Genomic DNA, 22,931 nt, shown 5'->3' on the forward strand with positions numbered 1-22,931 from the left:
AACCTGTTCAGCCTCCACAAGAGAAGGCTGAGGGGGGATCTAGTGGCCTGTTACAAACTAGTCAGAGGGGCCCAGCAGGCATTGGGGAAGTCTGTGTTCCCCCGAGCACTGCCAGGAGTGACCAGGAATAACGGTCACAAGCTGGCAGAGGGTAGATTCAGGCTAGACATCAGGAGGCGCTACTTCGTTTGACCCCAGTACTTTTTCCTGCCCATGGCAGGGGGTTGGACTTGATGATCTGCTCAGGTCCCTTTTGACCCTAGAAACTATGAAATTATGATCATGATGTAACTTTGGACTCCTTCCCTCCCCAGCACAGTTAATTTTATCATGCGGACTGGACTCAAGCTTCTTCCTCACTCTTGCGTCCCATCTCATGTGGAGGATAAAGCTGCAGCATAAAAGCGGGTAAAATTCAGGAAGAGACCCCTCAGAATCATTCAGCTTTTACAAAGCTACAATATATCTAGCATAAGCTCTAAGAAGGATAAATGCCTGTTTGGAAAGGGAGAGGGACTAGGGAGGAAGAATACAGGCCGTGGTGTGACAACTAGCAGGACAAATTCCCCTATGGACAGTAGAGAATTCACCTGTTTTCTCCTTCCCTAGAGTAAGACCTTGAACAGGAAAGTGATGCTTGGTCACCCTGGATGTATCTAAGTGCGGGTGGTGCTAAACATGGTCTGTTAACCCATTTGCATTCTTTTTACTGCCCAAGCAAGACTAGCTCAGCAAGAGAAGACAGATAATTAACTTGAGGCCCTGCTAATGTTCTTTAGGCGCCTCGTGCAGAAGCCTTGGAAACAGGTTGGGACCTGGTCCTGCATGGAGCAGAGCCGCTACTCCAGAGTGCCAAGGACCCTCACTTCCCGAGAATGGAGGGCATTCAGCACCTTGCAAAGCTGGGCCCTCTGTTGCTCAGTATTCATGTATCCTGCTTTTCGTTGTTTTGTCCTTTCTATTTCTGTAGCTCCAAGGCTGGGGTTGCAGAAGCAAAGAATAGCCATGGAGGAAGGGAACCGTGCAGTTTGACTGACTGACTTGAAATGAAAGCGGGGCTCAGGAGAAGCACAATGACAGCCTGGCTGCTGCTGGCGAGGATGGCTGATTCCACTTGTTACGCAGCGCTAACGCTGATCTGCTGCTGGGAGCTTGGAGCTTGCAGACTTGCTGCGTGAGCAAGGCTGATTTGAATTTTCCCCAGCACCCTCGGAATAGCCCAAAGCACCTTGTCTCAGATGGTGGTCACAGGAATTCACAGCTATTATACTTGGGAGTCAGGCAATGATTACAAAGCAGTAGCTTTCCTCTCTGTCTGATTAATTGTTAACCTGAGAGCTTAGCTCCTTCCCTTGCTCTTCATTATCAGATTCCAGTCCTTGTAGCTCCAAGATTTCTTTTTTTTTTAATGTCATCAGGTGGGTACAGCAGCAGCTGGGGATAGCTGAAAGGGCAGCTGGAGGGTGAGTTTATGTGCATAGATGGAGTATCTCAGGGGGCAAACTGGCGGGGGTGCAGACCAGGATGCTATACACTGCAAGCTCAGGCTACAGCAGACCTGCCATCTCCCTACCACAGATTTCCATTGACCTCTTTGCTTGTCTGGTAAATGGCTGATATTTTTGCCTGGCTGGACACAAATAAACATTGTGCCCAGCCAGCCAAAAGCATAGGTTATTTACCCAGCCAGTGGGGATGCTTTAATCATTCCAAGTGTCCTAGGCCAGTCCTTCTTTAAAAATAAATGGTAGTGCTGAGCACTTGCTTACACCATTTACTTATTCAAGGTGTTTTTACAGAATTTGCTAACTAATCCTAGATTGTAAACTCTCTTTGTTCCGTATTTGTACAGCACCTGACATAGTGGGCTCCTGCTCCATGACGGGTTTCTTAGCAAAACTGTTATACAGCTTAGCAACATTCACAATGCCCCTGTCTAGTAGAGCAGATCAATAAGCCTCTCCACTTTACAGAGGAGGAAGCTAGAGCAGAGAGGTTAAGTAATGTGCCCAAGGTCACATAGCATATCAGTGACAGACCCAGGACTAGAACATTAGTCTCCCAACTCATTCATGTGCTCAAACCAGCATCAACAGAGTGCCCCATGTTTTGATTCAAGGATGTTTTTAAAAGACCAAGCGGTCAAAATGCAGTATCAGAAAGTTAAATTCCTTTTGAAAATGTAGGTTAGCACAACTGCTTTCAAAACTGGATTAGAAAGAACATGTTGTCCATACAGGAAATTCAGTAGGGTTGCTACTGGCTCATGTTGCAAGCACTGCCTTGATTTTCACTAGCGTACTTCTGCATTGTCCCATAAGCCAGAAAAGTATGCCACAGATGATCACTGCAAGCTGTGTGGTGCAACACTGTCAGGCTGAGCTGTGCTACACTAAGTTGGTTCTGTAAGAGAAGGTTGGAGATGAGAGAAAGATCTTGCAGGATATTCTAAAGAATAAAGCAAAGCCAAGAACTGGCTGTCAGGCCAGCATATAGGGATGACACCGAGGGAAAGGTACTTCACTGAGAGCACTACACTGCAGTGACTGGCTATTTAAAGCTTCATAAGACTCTACTGTGCAACAGGGAAGGGGGCCAAATATGGTTTTGGAAGGTATGTCTACATAGCAGTCAATGGTGCAACTGTCACTTGTGTAAACTTACCTGCCCAAATTTTAAATTAGCTGGCTCAAGTATTGCTAGCAGGGTATCTATGGCAGGATAGGGTTCAGTCCTTGCCTGAAAGACTTATCTGAGAAGCAGAGCTAATAGCAAGCTTTGAGGGCCTGAACTAGTTGGGGATGCTCCTATTTTGAGCGGGGGGGGGTGGACTAGACGATCTCCTGAGGTTCCTTCCAACCTCATTCTATGATTCTATGCTACTGCTACAGCTACACTGCCAGCTGTACCTACACTAGGTAAATTAGCTCAGGTATGTCTACATGAGTGGTATTTTACATAGCCAGAATCAATACTACCCACTTTTCACAAAGGATTACAACTGGATTAGAGATGCTTGGGTTTAAAAAAAGGCTGCTTACATAATCCATATTGATCTTCTGTATTATACAAGATCATGCCTGGCTTCCCAACGAGGCCTAAAAACAGAGCTCTGATTGCCTGTAGTAAGTAAAGTAACTGGGATTTTCCCAAGGATATGACTCTTACCTCTGGTATTTGTCAAATACCGAATTCTGCCTGTGGATAGCAGGTAAGAGACTGGGCATTTGTATTAGTGATATCTCAAAAACTCTTGTTTGGAGTCTGTCTCTAGTGCCTCATTTCTCACTGTGAGGACATTTTCTGTAATGCCTCACCTGAATTTGGTTTTATGGTTCCAGCTGTAGGCTGTTGCTCTTTGCTTTACTACTTTCAGATAATTAGAGTAATTCCCTTCTTCCATTTATTGTTCCCCTGAAGCTGTTTATTGCCAGAGTACTTGTTCTTCTAAACCTTCTTTTCTACTCCACAGCATTTTTCTTCAGTCCCTTCTCATCAGTGGCGTAACTAGGGTGGGGTGACTGGAGCAACTGCCTCAGGTGCTGACTTCAGGTAGAGAGTGTACAAAAGAGGGCTGCTGCCAGAAGTTGCCACTGTCCCTGTCCTCTGGCCACATCCCTGCACTACTGCTCCTTATACACTTTATGCCTTGATCCTTGGGTTGCTTTTAATTAACTAATAGTTGCTGTGGAACACTATGTATTTACATCTCCTTTTACTTTCAGCGTAGGAAGTTGTATATACCAGGCTGTTGGTCTCTCTCCTATAGCAGCAGCATTGTAGATAGTACTTACAGTCCTACCATATCTAAGTGGCTATCAGGACTAGGTCCTGGATACCCTCCATATGTGGTCATTCAGGTAGGATTGAAAACAAGGATGAGTCAGGTTCAAAAGTACTGATCATAGGAAAGTAGGGTTGCAAGAACCCTCACAAGGTCATCTAGTCCCCACCTCTGCTCAAGACAGGATCATCCCTGACTAAACCATCCTAGTCAAATATCTGCCCATGCCTGGGGTTCACAAGCACAGGGCCCCCATGCATGGGGTCATGTCATCTGGCCCTTGAGGCTTGGAAATTTGATAATGGGGGAGCAGTGGCAGCATTAATTGCCACTGTTTCTCCTCCTTGTTAAATTTCAAGACCTTTGGTGATCCCCATAGTTTGGATCTGGCTTGTGGGCTGGGGGTTGAGAACTCATGACCTAAACTTCCTTTGTTGCAGCTTGAGGCCATTTCTCCTAGTCCTGTCTGCTATGGCTACAGAGAAAAGCCCAGTGCTGGGGACTGGATTGATGACAGGTAAACACAGGACTAGTAGGGGCCTCCTAGGCCATCATCATCAGTGTTGTGGTAGCAGAGAGGGAGGAAGCATGTCTGATAAAGAGGTACTGGTTTGGTCCAGTTTGAACTTTCACATCTCCCAACCATACTAGTACTGAAGACACAGCACTGGTGCAGGCTACCATGTTTAAACACTACTGCCTGATTCTCATCTAGAGCTTGCTGAAACATTGCAAACTGGAAGGTTCCCCCCTCCCAGTGACAAATAGCCTTGTATATTTTAGTAAGTGTGTGTGATTATTCAGGAACCGTCAAGAGTTTTAATTTTTTTGCAACACATTAATTTTGATCAAAATTGTTATAATTTATTTTATTTTTAATGAAGGTAAAAGTTTTTGGTAAAACTAGTCTTTTAATATATACATATTTTTAAGACACAGTTAGGTGTATTTAATCATCCAAGATGAAAACCTGAAAGCTACAATAGTTGTCACAATTTTTTTTTCTACATGGAGTTACATTGGTACAGGAGCTGGCCAGAGTGACTTCTGACTTACATACATGAGAGAAGGCATGCCCTAAATTCAACTCTGCTAAGAGTTTGCTGGCTTCACCCCAGCTATAATTCTATTGACTTTGGCTTCTTTTGCTCACTCGTTGTGGATTGGGTAAAACCAGTTAAAGCTATATTTGAAAAGAACTAGTGAGGGAGTTTTTGTACGTTTTTTTGGTTTTTTACACAGCACTTGCTAGCCAAACCAGTCCGTGCTTAAAATTGCATGACCCTGCCATGTGTTAAAATAGCTCAGCTGACGTGCTTTCTCTCTGCAGTTTGGGTGGGCCCCAAGAGTAGGAAAGCCAAACAGATCAGAGAGCCCAGACTCAACCAATTCCTCCAGCGTGCCTTATCATCTGTGTATCCATGTCAGATTATGGATGGGTGACAGTTACATCGAGGTGACAAGGATTCCTCCCAAAAGGGCAGCGAACGGGTTAAAAATCACAGCAAACCCCTTCCTTTGGTATTCTTTATCCTGTGTGGAAAAGATGTGGGGATGTTTTTGTATGCGGTCCTGCTGCTCTCAGTCTCTATTCCCCATCCTCCATGCTGCTCTGGAATTTCCTCCTGCTAAGTCAGCCTATTGTTACCTCAGCCCCTTCACCTGGCCTGCCAGGGCTTTCTGGTTCTGACATTCCCTTAGTTTCTCTTTCTCACAACCTCCCCCCGCACACCCCGCCTTATATATTTATGAAGCCATAGGAACAAAGGAGTGATAAATAAAGCTGAACGAAGTGAAACCAATACAGGAAGTGAAGCTGTCTAGTGGTTGGGCTGGTTTCTTCCTTGTTTTGCTAGCTGTTTTGCTGTGCCTGCCCAGTAAAACCTCTCTCCCTCTCTATGGCTGGTGACAGTTGCTGCTTGCAAGAGAGGTGACTAGCACCTGCTGCCCTAGTTGCAGCTGGATGAACTTGCGACACAAAGAAGAGAAAAATCAACTGTAAGTGCTTTGGTCTCTAGCAGGGCTGCTGTGAGATCTTTTACAGCAGCTTCTCCCCCTTTCCCGCTCCCTTCCCCCCCCTCCCCCAAGCTCTCGGCTCACAGCCACGCTAGTCTTGGGTTGGTGTGTAATTTTCTCTTTTCGGAGTCGAGTTGCGCCTCAAATTCTATGATGCTGCTGGCCAGAGCCTTGGCTGGGAGCTTGATAGGACATAGGTGGAGAGGGGCTTGTGGAGCTGCAGTCGGGGGGGACTGGGAAAAGGGCTGAAGCTGGAAGTATGTATGGATGCCGACATCATGTACAGAGGGAACCACCTTACAACCCTGAGCCTCTCTCAAGCAGGAGTTGGTCTGCCATGATCAGTGATCCTCCAGACTGAAGCCCATTGTCAGGAGATTGTATTGCAGCAGTGCTCTTTTGGGAAGGGTAGAATTCTTTCATTTGCAGGGGTCTGGCTTCTCTGACCTGTGTATTTCTATTACTAGTGCCACCCACGGAAATTTTGGGGTCTGGGAAAGTTCTTAGGTCAGCATCCTTCCCCATCTACTGCCCACATACACCCACTGTAAAGAAAGACCCATTACAAAAAGAGTCAGTAAGTCTGGATGCCTTAGAATGCCTATGCTTAGGGCAAAACTCCTAGTTATGGACAGCACTACTCACCACATTCTCCCCTCTCCATTTCCTACTACCCCTTATGGTGCCGGTAGCCAAGCACCCCATGCTGATTTCTGCTGTGAATGGGATAATATTATACTATGGGCTTTATATGAAGCCCCTTGGCACTACCCCTTTTAGCAGCTAGAATACATCAGCAGTGGGATCAGCAGAGTCTCTCCTGGGCCATATGGTAGCAGAACAGGAGGTTCTGAAGCTTTGGGTATCTCATCTTACAATGGACTTGTCTCCTTCAGTTGCTCTGCACTTATATCCTGACCTACTCATTGGCTCACCAGCACTCTGAGTCACCTGTCCTTTAACCCTCCGGCTGGCTCAAAAGCACGGTGCTCTGATCTCCCTAACCTCTGCCTACAGACCCAGCCTTTTGCCACAGACCTTGTCCTCTTACTGTTGAGGACACTAGATGGAATGATGTACAGTTGGCCTGTTTCAACACAGACCAACCCCATTCACACATCATACAAGATCCTACTACTCAAAAGTAATTCTGTGTTCAGAATGTTTTAGAACTGACTGTCCTCTTGAATAGAGCAGAAATCAGCACCGTGTATGCTATTTGATGGATCTATTTCACAGGAAAGGGTACTTTGCCAGGAAGGCCACACATACATCATCCACTGGTTGACTCATTAAAGACTTAACATGCCAGCTTTCAAATATGGATTTTGGTTTGCACTCACCCTTCTGATTCTTCCAGGTTTGTCCCTGACATGAAGTCTCCAGCTGGCCCAACCAGATGGCTGTTACTGCTTGTCACCAGTCTGGTTACTTTTTGCCTTTCCTTCCCACTGTGGAAGGACCGGGACTTCTTGATGGAGGAAGAGGATGCCCACCGGACAGGTGGCAACCTGGTGCTTGGGAATTGGGAACAGAAGCTCAATGAGAAGCTCATAACCCTCAAGGAGAAGGAAGTGGCCAAGGCCACTGGACAGTTCCCACCCAGCATGCACTTCTTCAAGGCCAGAAGCCTCATTGACCAAAGCACAGTGTTCAGCATCTTGAAATGCATGCCCAAAGGTAGGGTTCCTGTTTTCTCCCTTGAGAGCTTTCTCCACTCAAAAAGGAGTAGCAGTGGAGAGCAGAAATATGACCATGTGGCCCTCACGGTGCACCCAAACCACAATGACTGGGACAAGGTCCTATAAAGATCCTGGAAGGATCTGCCTCTTCTGAGTTGGGGAAGGGAAAGACTAGATTAGTATGTAAGGATTTCCAGACTTGTGGACATGCAATATAATTGTACACGGTAAACCTTTCATCCCTGTATCCAGAACTAAATTCTTTGTCTAAATTCATTGCATAATTGTTACGGACATGATATAACTGAACATGATGTTATTGTTCACATGTCCTTACACAGGTAACTACACACAATATTGGTCTATTAGCCCTTTGGAGACTGTATGTTTCTGTGGTCTATGGAATGTATGCATTATACCAGTGGTGCTCAAACTTTTCACCCAGCAGGCTGGATGGGCAATGCTTGGTCTGTCTGTGGGCTGAATCTGGCCAGATCCAATGGGGTGCCTGAGGTGTGGCCCCATCCAACCACGTGGAGTGGGGTGGGGAGCAGCCTGGCCCTGACCCAAGCTGATGGGGGGAAAGAGGCTTAGCCTGGTCCCAGCCTAGTCCTGTGGGGGGCAAGGGGGCTTGACCTGGCCCCAGCCTGACCCTGGGGAGCAGGAAGGAGACTTAATGCTGTCCCAGTCTGGCCCCATTAGGGAGAAGGGGGCATGGCCAAGCCCCCTTCAGAGGGGTGGCCTAACTTTTTCTGAAGTTTTTTCAGATTCGATTTGGATGCTTCAATTCAATTTGGAGCTTTTAATTGGTCTCCCAATTCAATTCGGATTCAGAGATTTGGTCCCCGAATCAGATCGAATCACCACGCCTGCTGCAGGACTTGGGGTTTGGGAATTTGGCAGCAGGGGAAGATGGTTGTTTTAGCTGCCACTGCTCCCCGGCCACCATATTTCCCGACTAGAAGGAGCCTCACTGGCTAGATGTCATGGCTCCGCAGGCTGCACTTGACCTATGGGTTGGAGGTTGAACGCTACACCCCCACATAGCAGTTATAGAAAAGAAGTGCTAGAAGGGAGCTCGGGAGCTCATCTAGTCTAACCCCTTGCTCAAGGCAGGAACATCTCCGACTAAACCATCTCAGTTAAACGTTTATATCTAACTTGCTCTTAAAAGTTTCAAGGATAGAGATTTTAATTTACAGCCTCTATGAATAGCCTGCTCCAATGCTTAACTACCTTTATAGTGATAAAGTTCTTTCTGATATCCAAACCAAATTTCCCTTGCTGCAGTTTAAGACCATTGCTCCTTATCCTGTGCTCTTTAGCCATGGAGAATTGTCTAGCTCCATCCTCTTTATAGCCAGATATATACATACCTTCAGATATTTGAAAACTGTTTTCAAATCCTTCCTCCCTCTTTTCCATATTGTATTAATCAATTCTTTTAGCCTTTCCTCATAAGTTGTTTCCTAGATTCCAATCATATTTGTTGCTCTCTGTTGGATTCTCTAATTTGTCCACATCTGTCTTGAAGTGAGGGTCTCAAATTGGATACAGCACTCCTGGTGAAGACTCATTAGTGTGAACAGACACAAAAACCTCAAATACCTGAGACCATTCATATGTGTCTTTAAAACCTTTGAGTTCTGCTCTGCACACCCACAAAAGACTTCCCCTACCTAATACAGCATGTGTTTGTGCTGCTACCCTTGACCAAAATTTCCCCATCCTTTACTGTTGTGCAGCATGCTGTACAGCAACTACTTTTTATGGTAAATGTGGCTTCATTGTACCATGCAGTGCATAGGTTGTTGTGCTTTGGGATGAAACACAGTATAAGAGTGTCAAACATTTGCCCAATGTCATCTCACACATTTGGTTTTGAAAGCTGTCTGGAACATGTTGGCATACTAAGAGCTAGTCCTCAACAATACACTGAGTGGTGGGGAGGATATTTTTGACCACGTGAAACCTAAGCCATCCTGTCTGACTGGCAGGGCATTTGCCATTGCTCACTCTGTGAATTGCTGGGACCTTGACAGTTCTGTGGGGGAAGGAAGAGATTGAGGCATTTGTAATCACAGGTCCTTGACTCTCAACTGTCTGTTTTCTCTTTCTATGCTGCTACCTCTTTCTCTGATCTTCTGAGAGGTATTCTGGAATGGTGCTTCCTTCTTTAGTAGGATATAGAAAACTCTCCCTTTGAAACCACAAAGGGCACACACTAGCCTCTCATGCAATGAATTTACCTTTTGGGTGGATTTTTTTGTGCGTGTTAATAAGAACCCCGTCAATATGGCTATTGGACTGAAAGGCAGAGGGCTGCTATAAGGGAAATGTAGAAAGTTTTATGTAAAATGACAGCTCCTTTGCTCATGCCATTCTGAATCGTTACTCTGAGTGGTGCAAGATTAATGTATGACTAAGAGCCATCTCCCAAACCTCCAGCTGCTTCCTTCTCTGTATCCGCAGTGAAGTCAGACTCCAGGGCTTATGACTTCATAATGGGTCACCACAGAAATTACCGAGATGTCAAAGTTGCCATTATCCTTTTACTGCTGAATCAAACATCAGGAAATGAAGCTATGCTTTAAAAAAAAAAAAAATACCCACCACAAAACTTGGAAAAATAGGAGGATTTCATACTTGTTCATCTAAAAGATTCTTAAATTACTCAGCAAGCGTTAGTAGCCTCCTGGGGCATTTACACACATGCTCCAAGAGCCTCTCTAATTAAAGTGCCCAGAGTGTCACATGTATTAGCGTCCCTGTGCTGAAAAATGGTGGCGCTTTAACTAAAGCTCACTGAATGAGCTCATTGAATGTGTTTTAGTTAAAGTGTCCATGCCACCATTTTTCAGCATGGGGACACTGATGCATGTGATGCTGGAGCGCGGTAATTACCATGCTCCAGCCAACTCGATTAATCAGAGCAACCTCAATGCATGTATATGGGTGCCCCCCATAAGGATTGTAACATGCAGTCTTTGGGGCAAAGTACTGTACCTATATATTTGTACATATGCCAAGCACAATGAAATCCCAACCTTAATTGGAGCACCTGGAAATTTCTGCATCTTGAGCAACAATTGTAATGTTAACCCAGGCTTTCATCTACTGCTGCTTGCCCGTAAGGACTGTCGAATATTTTTGGGCAGTGACTTTAGATTGCTATAGCCCAGTTTTTCAAATTTGCTAAGCCACTGTAGATCTATTAAAATCAGGACCTGCAGTTGCTCAGCACCTAAAATGCAGACCATTCAGACAGGTGTGCAAAACTGGCAGACCCTCTTAAAAATTTGGTCTCAAGAGATTTGTCTAGTCATCACAGCCTAGGCTAGAACCCAGATCCCCTGATCTACAATTGTGTAGCCTAACAACCAAGTACTCTTTTTTAAATGCACTGTTTCATTTCTGAAGTCTCCTGACACTCAAGAGATTTAGAGTATTACTCCATCAACTTAATGTGATATGCAAGTTAATATATTCAGAAAAGAAATCCAGATCCCACTGTATCTTTTTAGAAGGGAGATTCATTCAGCAGATACAGTAATACTAAAAACACAACACCACACTATAAACACAATCTCTACAAAGGAAATGGAGCCTTCCGACATGCATTTTGATAATGTAGAGGGATACGTTGAACTGGGTGAGCAAGGAGAGCAGGTCTTACAATCACTGGGCTGCCTTCATGAGGTTCTGGTAACTGCCAACCTAATGGAGAATAGCAAAGGAGTTCAAGGTAAGGAACACTGGCTGGCAGCACATAAAACAGAAATGTGGATTGGTTTGATAAATAAGACAGAAGGACACATCCTGCTCCAACTCCAAAATTCCCCAGCCTGTTGATAGCTGAGGGTTTGGTGTCACTCAGAGCAGAGAGCTACAGGGTAGATGCTAAATTCAGATGGGAACAAAAACCACTTAGATTCAGGTCTGTCTGTTAAGTAGCATGTGTCGTAAAGTGCTGGCTAATCCAAAAGTTCCTCTTTAAATGTGTGGGGTTTGAGCCAGTTCTCACAGCGAAGCGTGTCTGAAAGACCTTTAATAACTCAGTGCGTTTTCCATCCCAGTGGAGAAGTAGAGCATAGAAGTCCCTATTGATTTCCCCTCCCCTGCACTGAGCTGTCACGCTCTGCCTGCCCTGTGTTTGATGTGGAATGTGCCATCTCCACATACTGCAGGGGAGGCAGGGCAGGTTCGAGTCTCGCTGTTGGGGGCAGGTCTGGTCTGACTGTCTTTGAGACCATGTAGGCCCCCCTGCATTGGTAGACTTAATTGTAGTCACATTGACCCTCCTTCCCTTCCCCTTCAGCCGCTCTTCCTCATTAAATTTGCCCTTCCTCTCCACAGGTGCAGTCCTACACTTGCATGACTATGCAATCCTGAGTGCAGACTGGCTGGTGAACAATGCCACCTACCTCCCTGACTGCTACATCTGCTTCACCTGCTTGGGCACAGTTCGGTTCAAGTTTTCCAAGCCTCACCCTCCCAGCAAAGTGCCACCCAACTGCTCAAAGTGGGTGTTGCTGGAGACATACCGGAAGCAGGTGCACAACATCACAGAGTTTGATCACAGGTATGTGAGCCATGGTTTGCGAGCATTTTGCAGTTTTGTGCCACTGTTATGCTTTGCTTCCTTTGGAGTGAAGGGTGATTGTTTTGCAGCAGGATGAAGGTTTCATAAAGTCACTGCTCCACCTGTGTCCTGTAGCAGCTGCAACATGACAGTTCTGCTTCTAGAGCATTATACCTATGCAGACCTGTGTGAGGAGAACATCGAGGTTGAAGAGTCAACCACTCAAAAAGCTAAGAAATGCCAGAATTAAGACTACCTCTGCAACCTTACTACAGTTATCTTGTGGTCATATGTTGCAAGGATTTCATATTACTATTTAAATGTAGGAACCATGCCTCATTCAGTGTAGGGTCTGCTGGGGTAAGGCCTGGGACTTGGCTGGGCAGCAATGTAGACTAGTCTATGAGAACCCTGCCTTCTGAGCACAGAAGTTGTCAAATATGATGCAAGACAGAGGACTGCAGGAGAAAGATGGATCCCATGGTTAAGGCCCATGAATGCCTCTATAGAGAATAAGATTCAGCACTTGCCTTTCACAGTGTGTTCAAGGCTGGGCAAGTTACTTAAACCAAATTTTTCACAGGGTGTCACTAATTAAATGCGCCTCACTTTTTGGGGCTCCCAGCTTGAGACTGTGGAATCCACTGTGCAGAAGCACTGAGCAGCCACAGTAATAACTGTGGTCTATACACTGAACATACAAAGTGCTGTAAGAAATCCAGGCACATTATAACCTGCTTGCCATCTGATACCTGCAGGTAACCTCAGTACATTTTACCAGCTACATTCTACCTTGCACCTATTCACTCCTATCCCCTCTAATCTTCTCTGTCACACATTTGCATTTCCACAGACTTGCATTTTGCATATTGGCTTAAGCTTCTGTTCCACCCAGGAGAGCACATGAACACCACGAGACTCTCCTTCTACCCGGGGAAGGGTGCTTGGGCCTGAAAGAGTATAAAGAACAATTTTTCCAACTATTTAGTTGGTCTAATAAAAGATATCACATTTACCCAAAGAACCTTGTCTGCCTTTGTCCTTAGACCAACACGGCTATAACCAGCACCCCTGATAAGAAGGCCAGTACGTTTAAAAATGTCAGGTGCTGGGCTTTCAGATTGGACACCCAAAACTAAATGATGCTTTTGAGAGTTTCATTTCAAGTTGTTCTGTGCCTGGATTCCCCAAGTATTCAGAGGAAAAAAGACCTCCCTACCCCTTCCCTTCATTGGGTTACTTTGAAACAGAACTCCGTAGTCTCTGAAGGACAACATCAAAGATGCTATGGGGAGAATGCATCCACTTGCACACTTTTCTGGCAGTTAGGCACAGCATTTCAGGTGCCTTCTGCATCTATTTATTCACAGAAAAGTCAGCAGAAACACAAGGAAGCTTTCACCCTGGCTTCATAGTATAAAAGTATATTCTAGGTTTACCTATATCAATAAGCCCATCAGCTCCAAAACCAGGCCCTTTACTCACAAACCTTCATCCCTTTGATACTTTCCTGGTGACTACAGCAGCTTACCAACTGGAGCTCCTGCAGCCATCTCAGAGATCCCTCTTAGGCTACTTTCCCAAGGAGCTTTGTCTAGCACTAAGCCTAAACAACTGACTTTGTAGTCTTTAATCAGGACCAGGTGCTTGTTAGCTGATTAGCTGCTCAGAAGCCACCTAGCCACACTCAGTGACTTACAGGTGAGCTGGAACAGGCTCCTTCTTTTCAAAAAAGGCTGTCAAGGGTATATTAGGCCCTGTCTCCCTCAAAAGGGGCCAGTGATTATGTGACAAAACACCCCACTAAAGGCCACAAGAAAATTAATAATACTATATTTAGAGCTGGATCGGGATGGTCTGCAGTAAATAAAGCATGGAGTCACACACTGAATGATGAGAATAAAAAGAAACCCTGACTAACGATCCATGTAGTGAGCACCATCCATCTTGTGCACTGAATGAAGCAGAGGTGCTATTAAAGAAACAGTATGTTGTCACACAATTAAAGCCTGTATCCAAGTGCGTACATACAAGGGACCAAATCACAGTCGCACAGACAACCTTAAGTCTGGCATATCCTAAGCTTTCAGTGTTTGACTTTGCAACCATAATGTTCTCCTGGTGTAGGGATTTTGGGGGCATAATATGCATTTAAAGAGGATTTGTTTAATTCTTGGTTCACTTCCACACAGAAGACACCTAGAATCTGAGCACTAAAGATTCTGGGAGCCTGTCAGGCTGTGGGGCTGCCAAGTGTCAAGGGCAGTGTAGCTCTTCCTCCTCTGATAAAAGCAAAGGGTGGGTTAAAGAGCACTGGCTTCCCAGATGGCTCCCTCCTTGTTAGCTGCAAAAGATTAAGCTGGCTGAGGCAAGGCTCCCAGCCTTTCTTGTCAGTAGTTTCAGCATCAGCAACATCTCCTGAGGGAAACTGTTCCTTATCAGGAAGTCCTCTTTTTACTCCCTCTGAAGTGGGTTGGGGTTCAGGGTTGGATTTCCAGAAGGAAATCTGTTCCTGTTGGCCTTCATCCCTTCTAGAAGGTGCCTCTAGCAGAAGTGGTGAAGAGGGTCCATGGCTCTAGTTCCCCTTTGCCCTGCTAGGAGGCATGCAAAACACAAGGGATGAAATTTTGCACTGGATCACCTTTAGAGATCTGTCTGTTTTCTAAACCACAACCAGCTGCATCGGTTGTTTTACAGTGTTCTCAGGAACCAACCCAATCTCCCATGTATTCATTTGGTTGTCACTCTCCCCAGGCTGGATCTGGGCCATGGGAACGTCTTCTGGGCTGGGTCCATAGGCCCAGCAGAAACTGCAGATGGGCCACATTCAGGCAGCAGTGCAGAACTGTACTTGCACAGTAGCACAAGTCAGGGGGCTGCCACTGCTGACCATGTCAATTGGGATCCAGGGACCCCAAATTTTACAGCAGACCATGCCTGCAACTTCCAGTAGCCGACCAGACTACCAGTGGGCCAGATGGAACAGATCTGGCCCTTGGGCTGCATGTTTCACATCCCTGATATCTAGGAATGAGGGTAGGGACCCTCAGGGAAGCTCCCTTGGAGATGCAGGACTTGCTTGTTTTGGCTCTTTCAGGTTGTATTTGAGGACATGAACACTTTTCTGAAACATTGCTTTTTCCTTTGTTTTCTTGTTGGTGTTGTAATATGTCTCACAGTGTTACCTAGCTGCCCCAAGTGAAATCAAGGCCTCAGTATGCTAAGCAGTGAGAGGCAATTCCTGGCTCCAAATTTTATAGCTTGAATAGGATGGAAAGAGAGGCACAGGGAGCTGAAGTGACTTGCCAAAGGTCATCCTGCAGGTCAGTGCCAGAGGCAAGAGCAGAATGTAGGTCTCTTGAGTCCCAGTGCCGTGGCCAATCTCCTGGCGTGTGCTGCCTTTCATTTGCTGTATCCAGCACTACAAGACGATTTAATAAACTGTTGCCACATAATATCCAGGCACAAAATGACAGCCCCCAGACTGATGGAGCACCTTCTCCTATTTTGATCTAATCTCCGAGTGTTAATTTGGGGGCTGAGATGGGTTTCTAGTAGTGTGGAAATTGGTCTCTTGCCAGGAATGAGCCCCAATCTCTTTTGCCTTTCAGTTTCTGGAAACACTCCCAGTCTGTGGAACATGGGCACCACATGCTACCTCTTTCCTACTGCAAAACATTGCCCCTGAGCACTGACAGGCTGAGAGAAAGCAGATGTCGGGGGTGAGGGGAAAGAAATGATGGATAGCTGAGTGGCTGCGAGTGCGTATCAAGGGCATATGGCACCTGGGGAGGGGCCAGGATCTCTTATCATGTACAAGATGGCGAGGCTAAGCGAATGCAAGAAGTGTTAAAGTGTTTCCAAGGGGTGTATGCCCTTCCACCTTTAACCTAGTTTCCAACTAGGAAGTGGACAGGCTGGAAATTAACAAGAGAAACAATCCATGAAATCAACCAATGGACTTCCAAGTTTAAAAGACCTGGGCAAGAACATTTACTATAAATGAACACTTATGCACCTATAGCCACAAATTCCCTTTCCCACCTCAGGGTCCCCTTGGGGAGAGGATTTGAGAGAAAGCGAATCATGGGTGACAAATGTTAATAACATTGCTAAGCACACCAGCAGGAGGCCCTCAGTCTCTGCAGCGCTGAGGGTGGAGAATAGAAAACAAGCAGAAAGAGACTTTTAAGAACTGCTTTGCAGGTTTCTGTTTGCTCTGCCCTCTGTTTGCTTTGCCTTGCTCTGCCCTCTATAGCAGCGTCCAGTCCATGATCACACACCATATGTGAACTAACATGCAGGGATCTTTCTAGCTGAGCCTGATCACTGACTGCGGCTCATTGTGGAGAATAATCTAAGCATTTATTTGCATCTCCCAGACCCCAGCTTTCCTTCTTGGCAAAGGCTGTCCTCCTGGTTCATCTTTTTTAAGGAGGGATCCCTATTATATAATAAATCTACGCAGTTAAAAGGATCAATAGTCAGTCTCAAGGTAAGAGGCATTGTAAAAGAAATGTTAGGATTTATGTCTCATGGGCAAGGGTAGAGTCATGGCATTTTATTGCTATTTTCCACTGAAAGAGCATAGATTAAAATAAACACAAAGTTTTATATAGGCAGGAAAATCTGTGTGAGTTAAGTCCTTCCCCCAAATAAAAATGGGAAGAGGAGTGTACCCTGTACACTTATGGCTGAAGGAGTGTGTAGATAACAGGAAAGCCTATGGAAAAATGAGTCTGATAAGAAACTGCCCATTGGTCTTTATCAAAAGTGAAACTGCGCAGTAGCATACATAGAGTCACATGGTTTGATCCACCCTGTGGTTTTCCTTCAGTATTTCTGCTCTTGACCTGGATGCCCCCTCAACCATTCTGTGGGCAGGTGTTCTCTGCTGACAGTCTGCATTTGGAGAGTAACTGCTCCACAGCCTGTATTGGAGGTACTGGGGAAAGGAGGAGTCGGTTTAAATTGGAGCTTTGCATTTGCTTTCCTAGAGGCTAGCTACTGGCTCCAAGTTCTTCCCACACAAAATCTTTCCACCCTCCTTGCAGAAGAGGAGCACACCCTCTCTGCTTGAGGCCAATCTCCAACTGAACTCTGTCAGTTAGATAAGCTCTTAAAAGATGCCTCTGGCTCTTGCATTCCTGGTTTCTAGGGTGATGCTACAATGTCACCAGCGAGTGCTCTCCAGAACATGTCTGAAATGCCAAACGCCATCTCACGCAGCAATACAAAATACTACACATGTGCCTCCCTGGTTATGGTTCAGTTCCTTTCCATTTTATTGTATTGTTTACTGAATAGTATCTGGCGTTGCCCAGTGTTGTGTGATAATGGAACGAAAGGCCCTATTGTAATGCACAAGAGGGCAGAGCTAAAGTTGCTGTGGAAACCTTAACTCTGAATTTCCTGACTGTTATGCATTTAAAATCTCATCCTTACTGTGCCACAAATGTTGTTATTTCAATATGATTTTGCTCTAAAAAAAAGCTACCCCCTTGCATTCCGTAGAACAAATGAACAAAGTGAGGAGAAACTACAGACTAAGACACAATACGCAAAATGTCTGCTGAGTAGCCTCCATTTCATTGTCACCCCATTTCAGGTCCAGCATTCCTTATTTGTAATAATATTTATAATTGCATATTATAGCAGTAGAAGAAGGATTTTTAATTGTGCACTAAAAGCTCTTAAAGCAAGACAAAACACAAATCTCTCCTGAAACTTAACAGAAGACAATTGCTAGGCCACCAGGCAACCCATCAAGCACAAAATACTGCAAAGACCAGTCACAGTTATCAAAGAGAAACAACATCTGCTATCAGGAAGGTATTCTTGGTTGATCTTCCATCCTAGTACTTCTAGTAAACTTGCCTTGTTTCTGATATTCCACAAAACTAAGCCTTAGTCAATAGGTAGGACAACCAGCTCCCAAGTTTCCAGCTATTTTAATTTCAGTTTTCCCTTCAGTTCCACCTTACATTGAGTTCAGCAGATTGTCCATTCCTGGATGAAGCTGTTCACCAGCTACATTGCTCTTCTGAGTTTATACATCAGTTTGAACCTTTTATAGATTATTGTTCAAATTGGCAAATTGAAACGTTAAGGGGAGCTATAAGTCTTCACCCCAAATGAAAGATTTAAACTGTTCAAAAGATAAATATACAGCAACCACTATTACCTCATTGTCCATTCAAACAGAATTGCCTGCAGCTGCTCAGTGAACTTGACTGTCTTGCAATTGCTATCTGTTTCCACCAAACTCCACTTGATAATACTACTTGCTGTCCTTTCTGTCTTTGTTAAGAAGACTTATGCAAGTGCTGCGAAGTGAACAACCTTCCAAGCCAGTAAAAAATATACAGGAATTCTGAGTTATGCCAGTTGGTTGCTGTCTGCAGACCATGAACTTTTGATTAGTAAAATAAGATAAGGGATTTTTTTCCTCTCCAGAGAGACATTTTGTTCTGCATATTCAATATGTATTAGAGACACCAGAGGAGATAACTGTGTTGGTACTAAACTAGTATCTGACAGGGGTTACCTTACTGAATTGTAATAAGTAGACCACGTTGGAGAGAGGGCAGAGTTTGCCAGAGTAGACTGCTAACTAGTATCAGAACCACATTTTAACTTGGGAGGTGGGATGTAATTTCTTCTCTTGCTTCAGTTGGTAATCGGTGTCACTTTTTGTACTGTGGCAGTGCCTAGAAATATCCTAACAAAGGTGGGTTCCCATTGTGCTAGGTACTATTGTTCACGTCCTTTCCTGTTCCTTCCTGTCTTTTCGATCATCTAAAATAGCCTTTTTGTCTGTCAGGCCAGATGGGTAGAGCTTAATCCCTGTGTGAGCTGGATCTGGCCAGTGGACCAAATCCAGTGCCCAGGGCAGGTGCAGCAGGACTGTATCCAGCTGTGCAGAGGAAAGAGGGCAGCCCAGCCCCAAGGAGAAGGGGGCCTGACCCAACTGTGTTGGAGGAGGGAGTGTACCCAGGCCCCAAGCTGACCAGATGTGGTGGAAGAGCGCACGATCCAGCCCCAATCTAGCCAGGTGGAGAGAAAGGGGCATAGCCTGATCCCATGGGGGGTTGGGAGGGGAAGGGGGTGCAGCCCCAACCTGGTCGTGCGGAGGGAAGGGGGAATGGCCGGGCCCTGATCTAGCTGTGTAGGGGAGGAGTTATAGCTTGGTTCCAACCCACCTCATGGGGCTTGGGATTTTGGCAGCAGGGAGGGGTGACAGTGCTGCCCTGCTCCTCCAACATCAAACTGCCTAACCCATGGGGAGCCCCATGGGCCTGATACCAAGGCCACATTTGGCTCTCAGGTTGAGCACTTGATCTAAAACACCAGTGGAGATTGTGGTGTGTCAGAATTCCACATTTACACAGTTTGCCCTTTAGTGGAGGCTCAGATCTGCATTGGAAGGATTATGTTTTGTGTTTCTAGGGCACACAGGGGACAACTTGTGTCATAGGCTCCCAAATTTAGCTGTTCTGCTTCCTTTTCCACCCCCATCTTTTTCTAGCTTGCTGAAGAACCTGACTCTGGTGACAGATGATCCAGAGGTGGCCTACCCAACTCAGGCTTTTATTTGGAAAAAATTTGAAAATGCCTTTCTCACTGCTTCTGACCTCATCTGCTATGCACCCGTGTTCAAGGCCTATTTCTATCAGGGGCTGCTGGAACTCTACAAGGATAACATCCAGTATGTCGAGATAAGAGCAATACTCCCACAGGTATGCACTTTTTGGTTCTCTGGATTCCTGCAAGATGTTGTTTCTCTAACTTTTCTGCAGCCCCAAGATTCACAACCTTGTACACTTGACCTGGTGGCCAGGAAAAATATGTTTCATTTCATAGTTTTAGGTAAAGATATAATTAGGCAGAACATGGAAAACAGGCAAGATTTTAGGTTTAATTGCTGTTTAGTTTTATTGTAGCATCTACTCTTCACTGCTTTTTCTTTATAAAGATTGCATCTAGCCTTTATGATCATGAAGGCAAGATTAAGGCTTGTCTTCATGGAGAAACTGAGTGGCAGAGCTATTTCTGAATAGTTTTTTCCACTTTAGCTCTTCCAAAATAACATCTTGGGCAGAGTCAATGTGTCATCATGTGCAGTTATTCAGGAATAGTAATAGCACTTTGAACAACAGCTTACCTTATTCCAGGAAAATATTCTTAAATAGGTGAAACAATACAAACATCGACAGAACATGACCTGATGGGGTGTTATTTTGTAGGGAGTGCAGACGGCTTGAAACGATACTGCTGAGAGGTACGAACTCTCCATTTTGCTTAATTAGCACTGAAAGCTAAGGAAAATAATATTGATATTTAAATTGTTAAATTTTGTTTGTTACAGTTTCTCTAATGTGGCTACTGTAACTATTCCAGAATCCTAAACAGCCTCAGATGCCTGTGTTTCAGCAATCAGGTTATGTTATGAACACAGAGACTGAACTAGCTTCACACTTGCAGAATGCTCTTGCCATATCATCTCCAAGGCTAAATACAGACAACCCCGTTTAAGGGGGGTTGATTAGTTTAAGATATGACAGAAGGTTTAGATGGATTGTTCCAAGGCAACATGTTAATTTGGATACTTCACAGGTAACTTGATGTGAGAAAATGGGTTTCTTCCTCTGTAAGGTCTGGGGTTCATTACAAAAGGAGACAGACTTCAATTTCAAATTGAACCTGTTGTCTGTTTTCAGCCCACGGCATTTGGGAGAATTTCGCCCTGCATTTGCCTATGTAGAGAAATAAGACTTCCGTTTCCAGGGACTCCTGGAAGAAGCCCTTTGTTATTGCCCTGAAGTGGAGGTGGAAGGGCTTTCCATTAGCTCCCTGTTCCAACATTAAATTAAAAAAGTGTTTGTTGAGGGAAGGAGAGGATATGCATTTTAAGAGAAGCCAAAGACTCTGTAGAGGGCGGGGAGGAACACAGAGGAAGTACATAGCGAGAGGAGATCTCACATCTAGATGTACATGGTGGTTGGGGATTTGCTCTTCTGGATGACAGGAAGGGAAGTAGAAGTGGGCCAGGTTGATTTTTAAAGTTTGAGAGTGGCAACTGGGGAGTCTGGTTTTGTTTCTTATAAACAACTCTGAGCCGTTCTGGATAGAGCAGGATGTAAGTGTAATAATAAAGCAGGGCACTGCGGCAGATTTTAGTGCCCATCCATTATAATTTTAGGATAGGACCTCTTCTGTTTATTATTAGTAGTTGTGACAGGATCTGCTCAGCAGGTGGCTCAGATGCTTCTAATTGCAGACTAATCCTGCACTCCCCCATCCCTTTGTGATCTTCTTCTTTTGAACTTGCCCATTTTGCCTTGATCCATCCTTAATATCCAGGGAGGTTGCCCTCAAATCTTTTAGGGAATTTGGTGCTGCATGCCTTGCAGTAGTCTCAGCCACTGGCTCTTCATAGCTAGTGGGGAAACAGCAAAGGCAATCATGGCTCAGTAGCCACCCCCATCTATCACAGGCCCTAGTCTCCTTTCACCAGGCCTGCTAGCCCTGCCAGCTCCTGTTCCTGGAGGCCCCTGGCCCCGTCTCCATTCTTTCAGGCTTCTGGTCTCTGCTTTGGCTTCAGTCCCTCTGTTCTAGCTTCAGCCGCTCTGATTCAGGGTCCTGGCTCTTGTACAACTCAAACCTGCAGCATGTGCCAAAGCACCCTATTGTGTGGCCTCCAAACTACCCCTTATAGGCACTCCTAAGCTACTGGTTTCTATAAACAGACTCTTAACAGAAACACACCCTCCCTGAGTGGACAAAAACAAGCATTAACCAAAACATTTACCCCCATCTGGACACGCTCACCGACAGGAAGAGGCTTCTGTACCCTAACTAAGGGCTCCTGCTCTCCCTGTAGAGCTTAACTCCCCACATTTTACAGGAAAGCTCCTCTCCTCCCAGGCTAAAACACCCTATTTGCCCTGGGGTGAGCCTATATACTGGCCAGCCCCGCCCCTGCTGGTCAGCTGACCCCTGCTTCTCAGCCCCCTTGCAGGGGTGTCCCATTATCCAATCTGCAGCCTCCTTTACCTTTAAGCTGCTTCACAAGAGGTGTCCTCATAGTCCTGGGTCAATTGTTTCTAACTAAGCAGCTTCCGTACCAGCTTGCTGCCCTTAGCTTATTTCTGGTCTGTGGCTTAGTGTTTGTGAAACCTGTCCCTAGGTAGCTTATTACCCATAGAAGCTGGTAGCCCTACTCCTCTAGCTTTTATCCTCCCTGGACTGTTTACTGCCATGTGCACCCATCCTTTCCTCCTTTGCAGCTTCCACTGACTGGAGACTTCTGCTCTGCTGGGTTTTGAAGGGGGTGAGGCCCCTTACTTGCTCCAAAGCCAAGTTCAAACTGCCTTGTCCCTCCAGGCCACAAAAGGCTTGTTCCTAAAGGGACCTTCGAGTTCATCTCATTCTTCAGCCCTTTCTCAGTAAAAGGGTTAGGGCTCCCTGTTACAGTAATAGGTAGTAGCTGCCTCAGCTGAAATTGGGACCTTTGCACTGGAGAGCTCCCAAACTAAATGGATGAGAGAAAGGGTGAGAGAAAAGAAGTATTGTTCTCTCCAGGGTACACCAAAAGAACTGTTATCAAGGGTTATTTGCAGTTTACTGAGAAATTAAGCAACTTGTCTTAAGTCACCCAGAAGATTTCTGGCAGAAATGGGCACTGGAGTCCTAGTGGCAACCCAAACTCCTGAGTCCTAATCCAGTGCCTTACTGGAAGACCAACCCTTCCCTTCTTTCCCTTGCTGTCCTGTCTGCCATCATTAATAGGCTGCCCGTGGTAAAACAGCATCCTTGTGAACAATCAAATGTGTAGTTAAAGTACTGTACTCCAGACTGTGATGTG

The 22,931-nt window shown here is 45.4% G+C and overlaps 1 protein-coding gene and 1 long non-coding RNA gene across 3 annotated transcripts in view; one reads left to right on the forward strand and one right to left on the reverse strand.

Annotated features, from left to right (window-relative positions):
- LOC109316456 overlaps positions 1-14,106 on the reverse strand; it is a 17,617-nt gene extending 3,511 nt beyond the window's left edge. The window contains exons 1-2 of the long non-coding RNA XR_002102846.1: positions 14,096-14,106; positions 10,864-10,869 (exon numbers count right to left, since the gene is read on the reverse strand). This is a non-coding gene — a long non-coding RNA (uncharacterized LOC109316456). The remainder of the gene's footprint in view (positions 1-10,863; positions 10,870-14,095) is intronic.
- The window catches only part of CECR1 (cat eye syndrome chromosome region, candidate 1), a 26,781-nt gene continuing 9,470 nt past the window's right edge, over positions 5,621-22,931 (forward strand). For both annotated transcript variants that reach the window (XM_019544548.1, XM_019544549.1), the window contains exons 1-4: positions 5,621-5,782; positions 7,161-7,480; positions 11,839-12,064; positions 19,593-19,803. In XM_019544548.1, coding sequence (XP_019400093.1) covers positions 5,748-5,782; positions 7,161-7,480; positions 11,839-12,064; positions 19,593-19,803 — 792 coding nt within the window. In that variant the 5' untranslated portion in view covers positions 5,621-5,747. The remainder of the gene's footprint in view (positions 5,783-7,160; positions 7,481-11,838; positions 12,065-19,592; positions 19,804-22,931) is intronic.

Source organism: Crocodylus porosus, unplaced genomic scaffold (genome assembly GCF_001723895.1).
Source record: "Crocodylus porosus isolate Cpor-Errol unplaced genomic scaffold, CroPor_comp1, whole genome shotgun sequence".
In the NCBI taxonomy this organism is placed as follows: Eukaryota; Metazoa; Chordata; order Crocodylia; family Crocodylidae; genus Crocodylus; species Crocodylus porosus.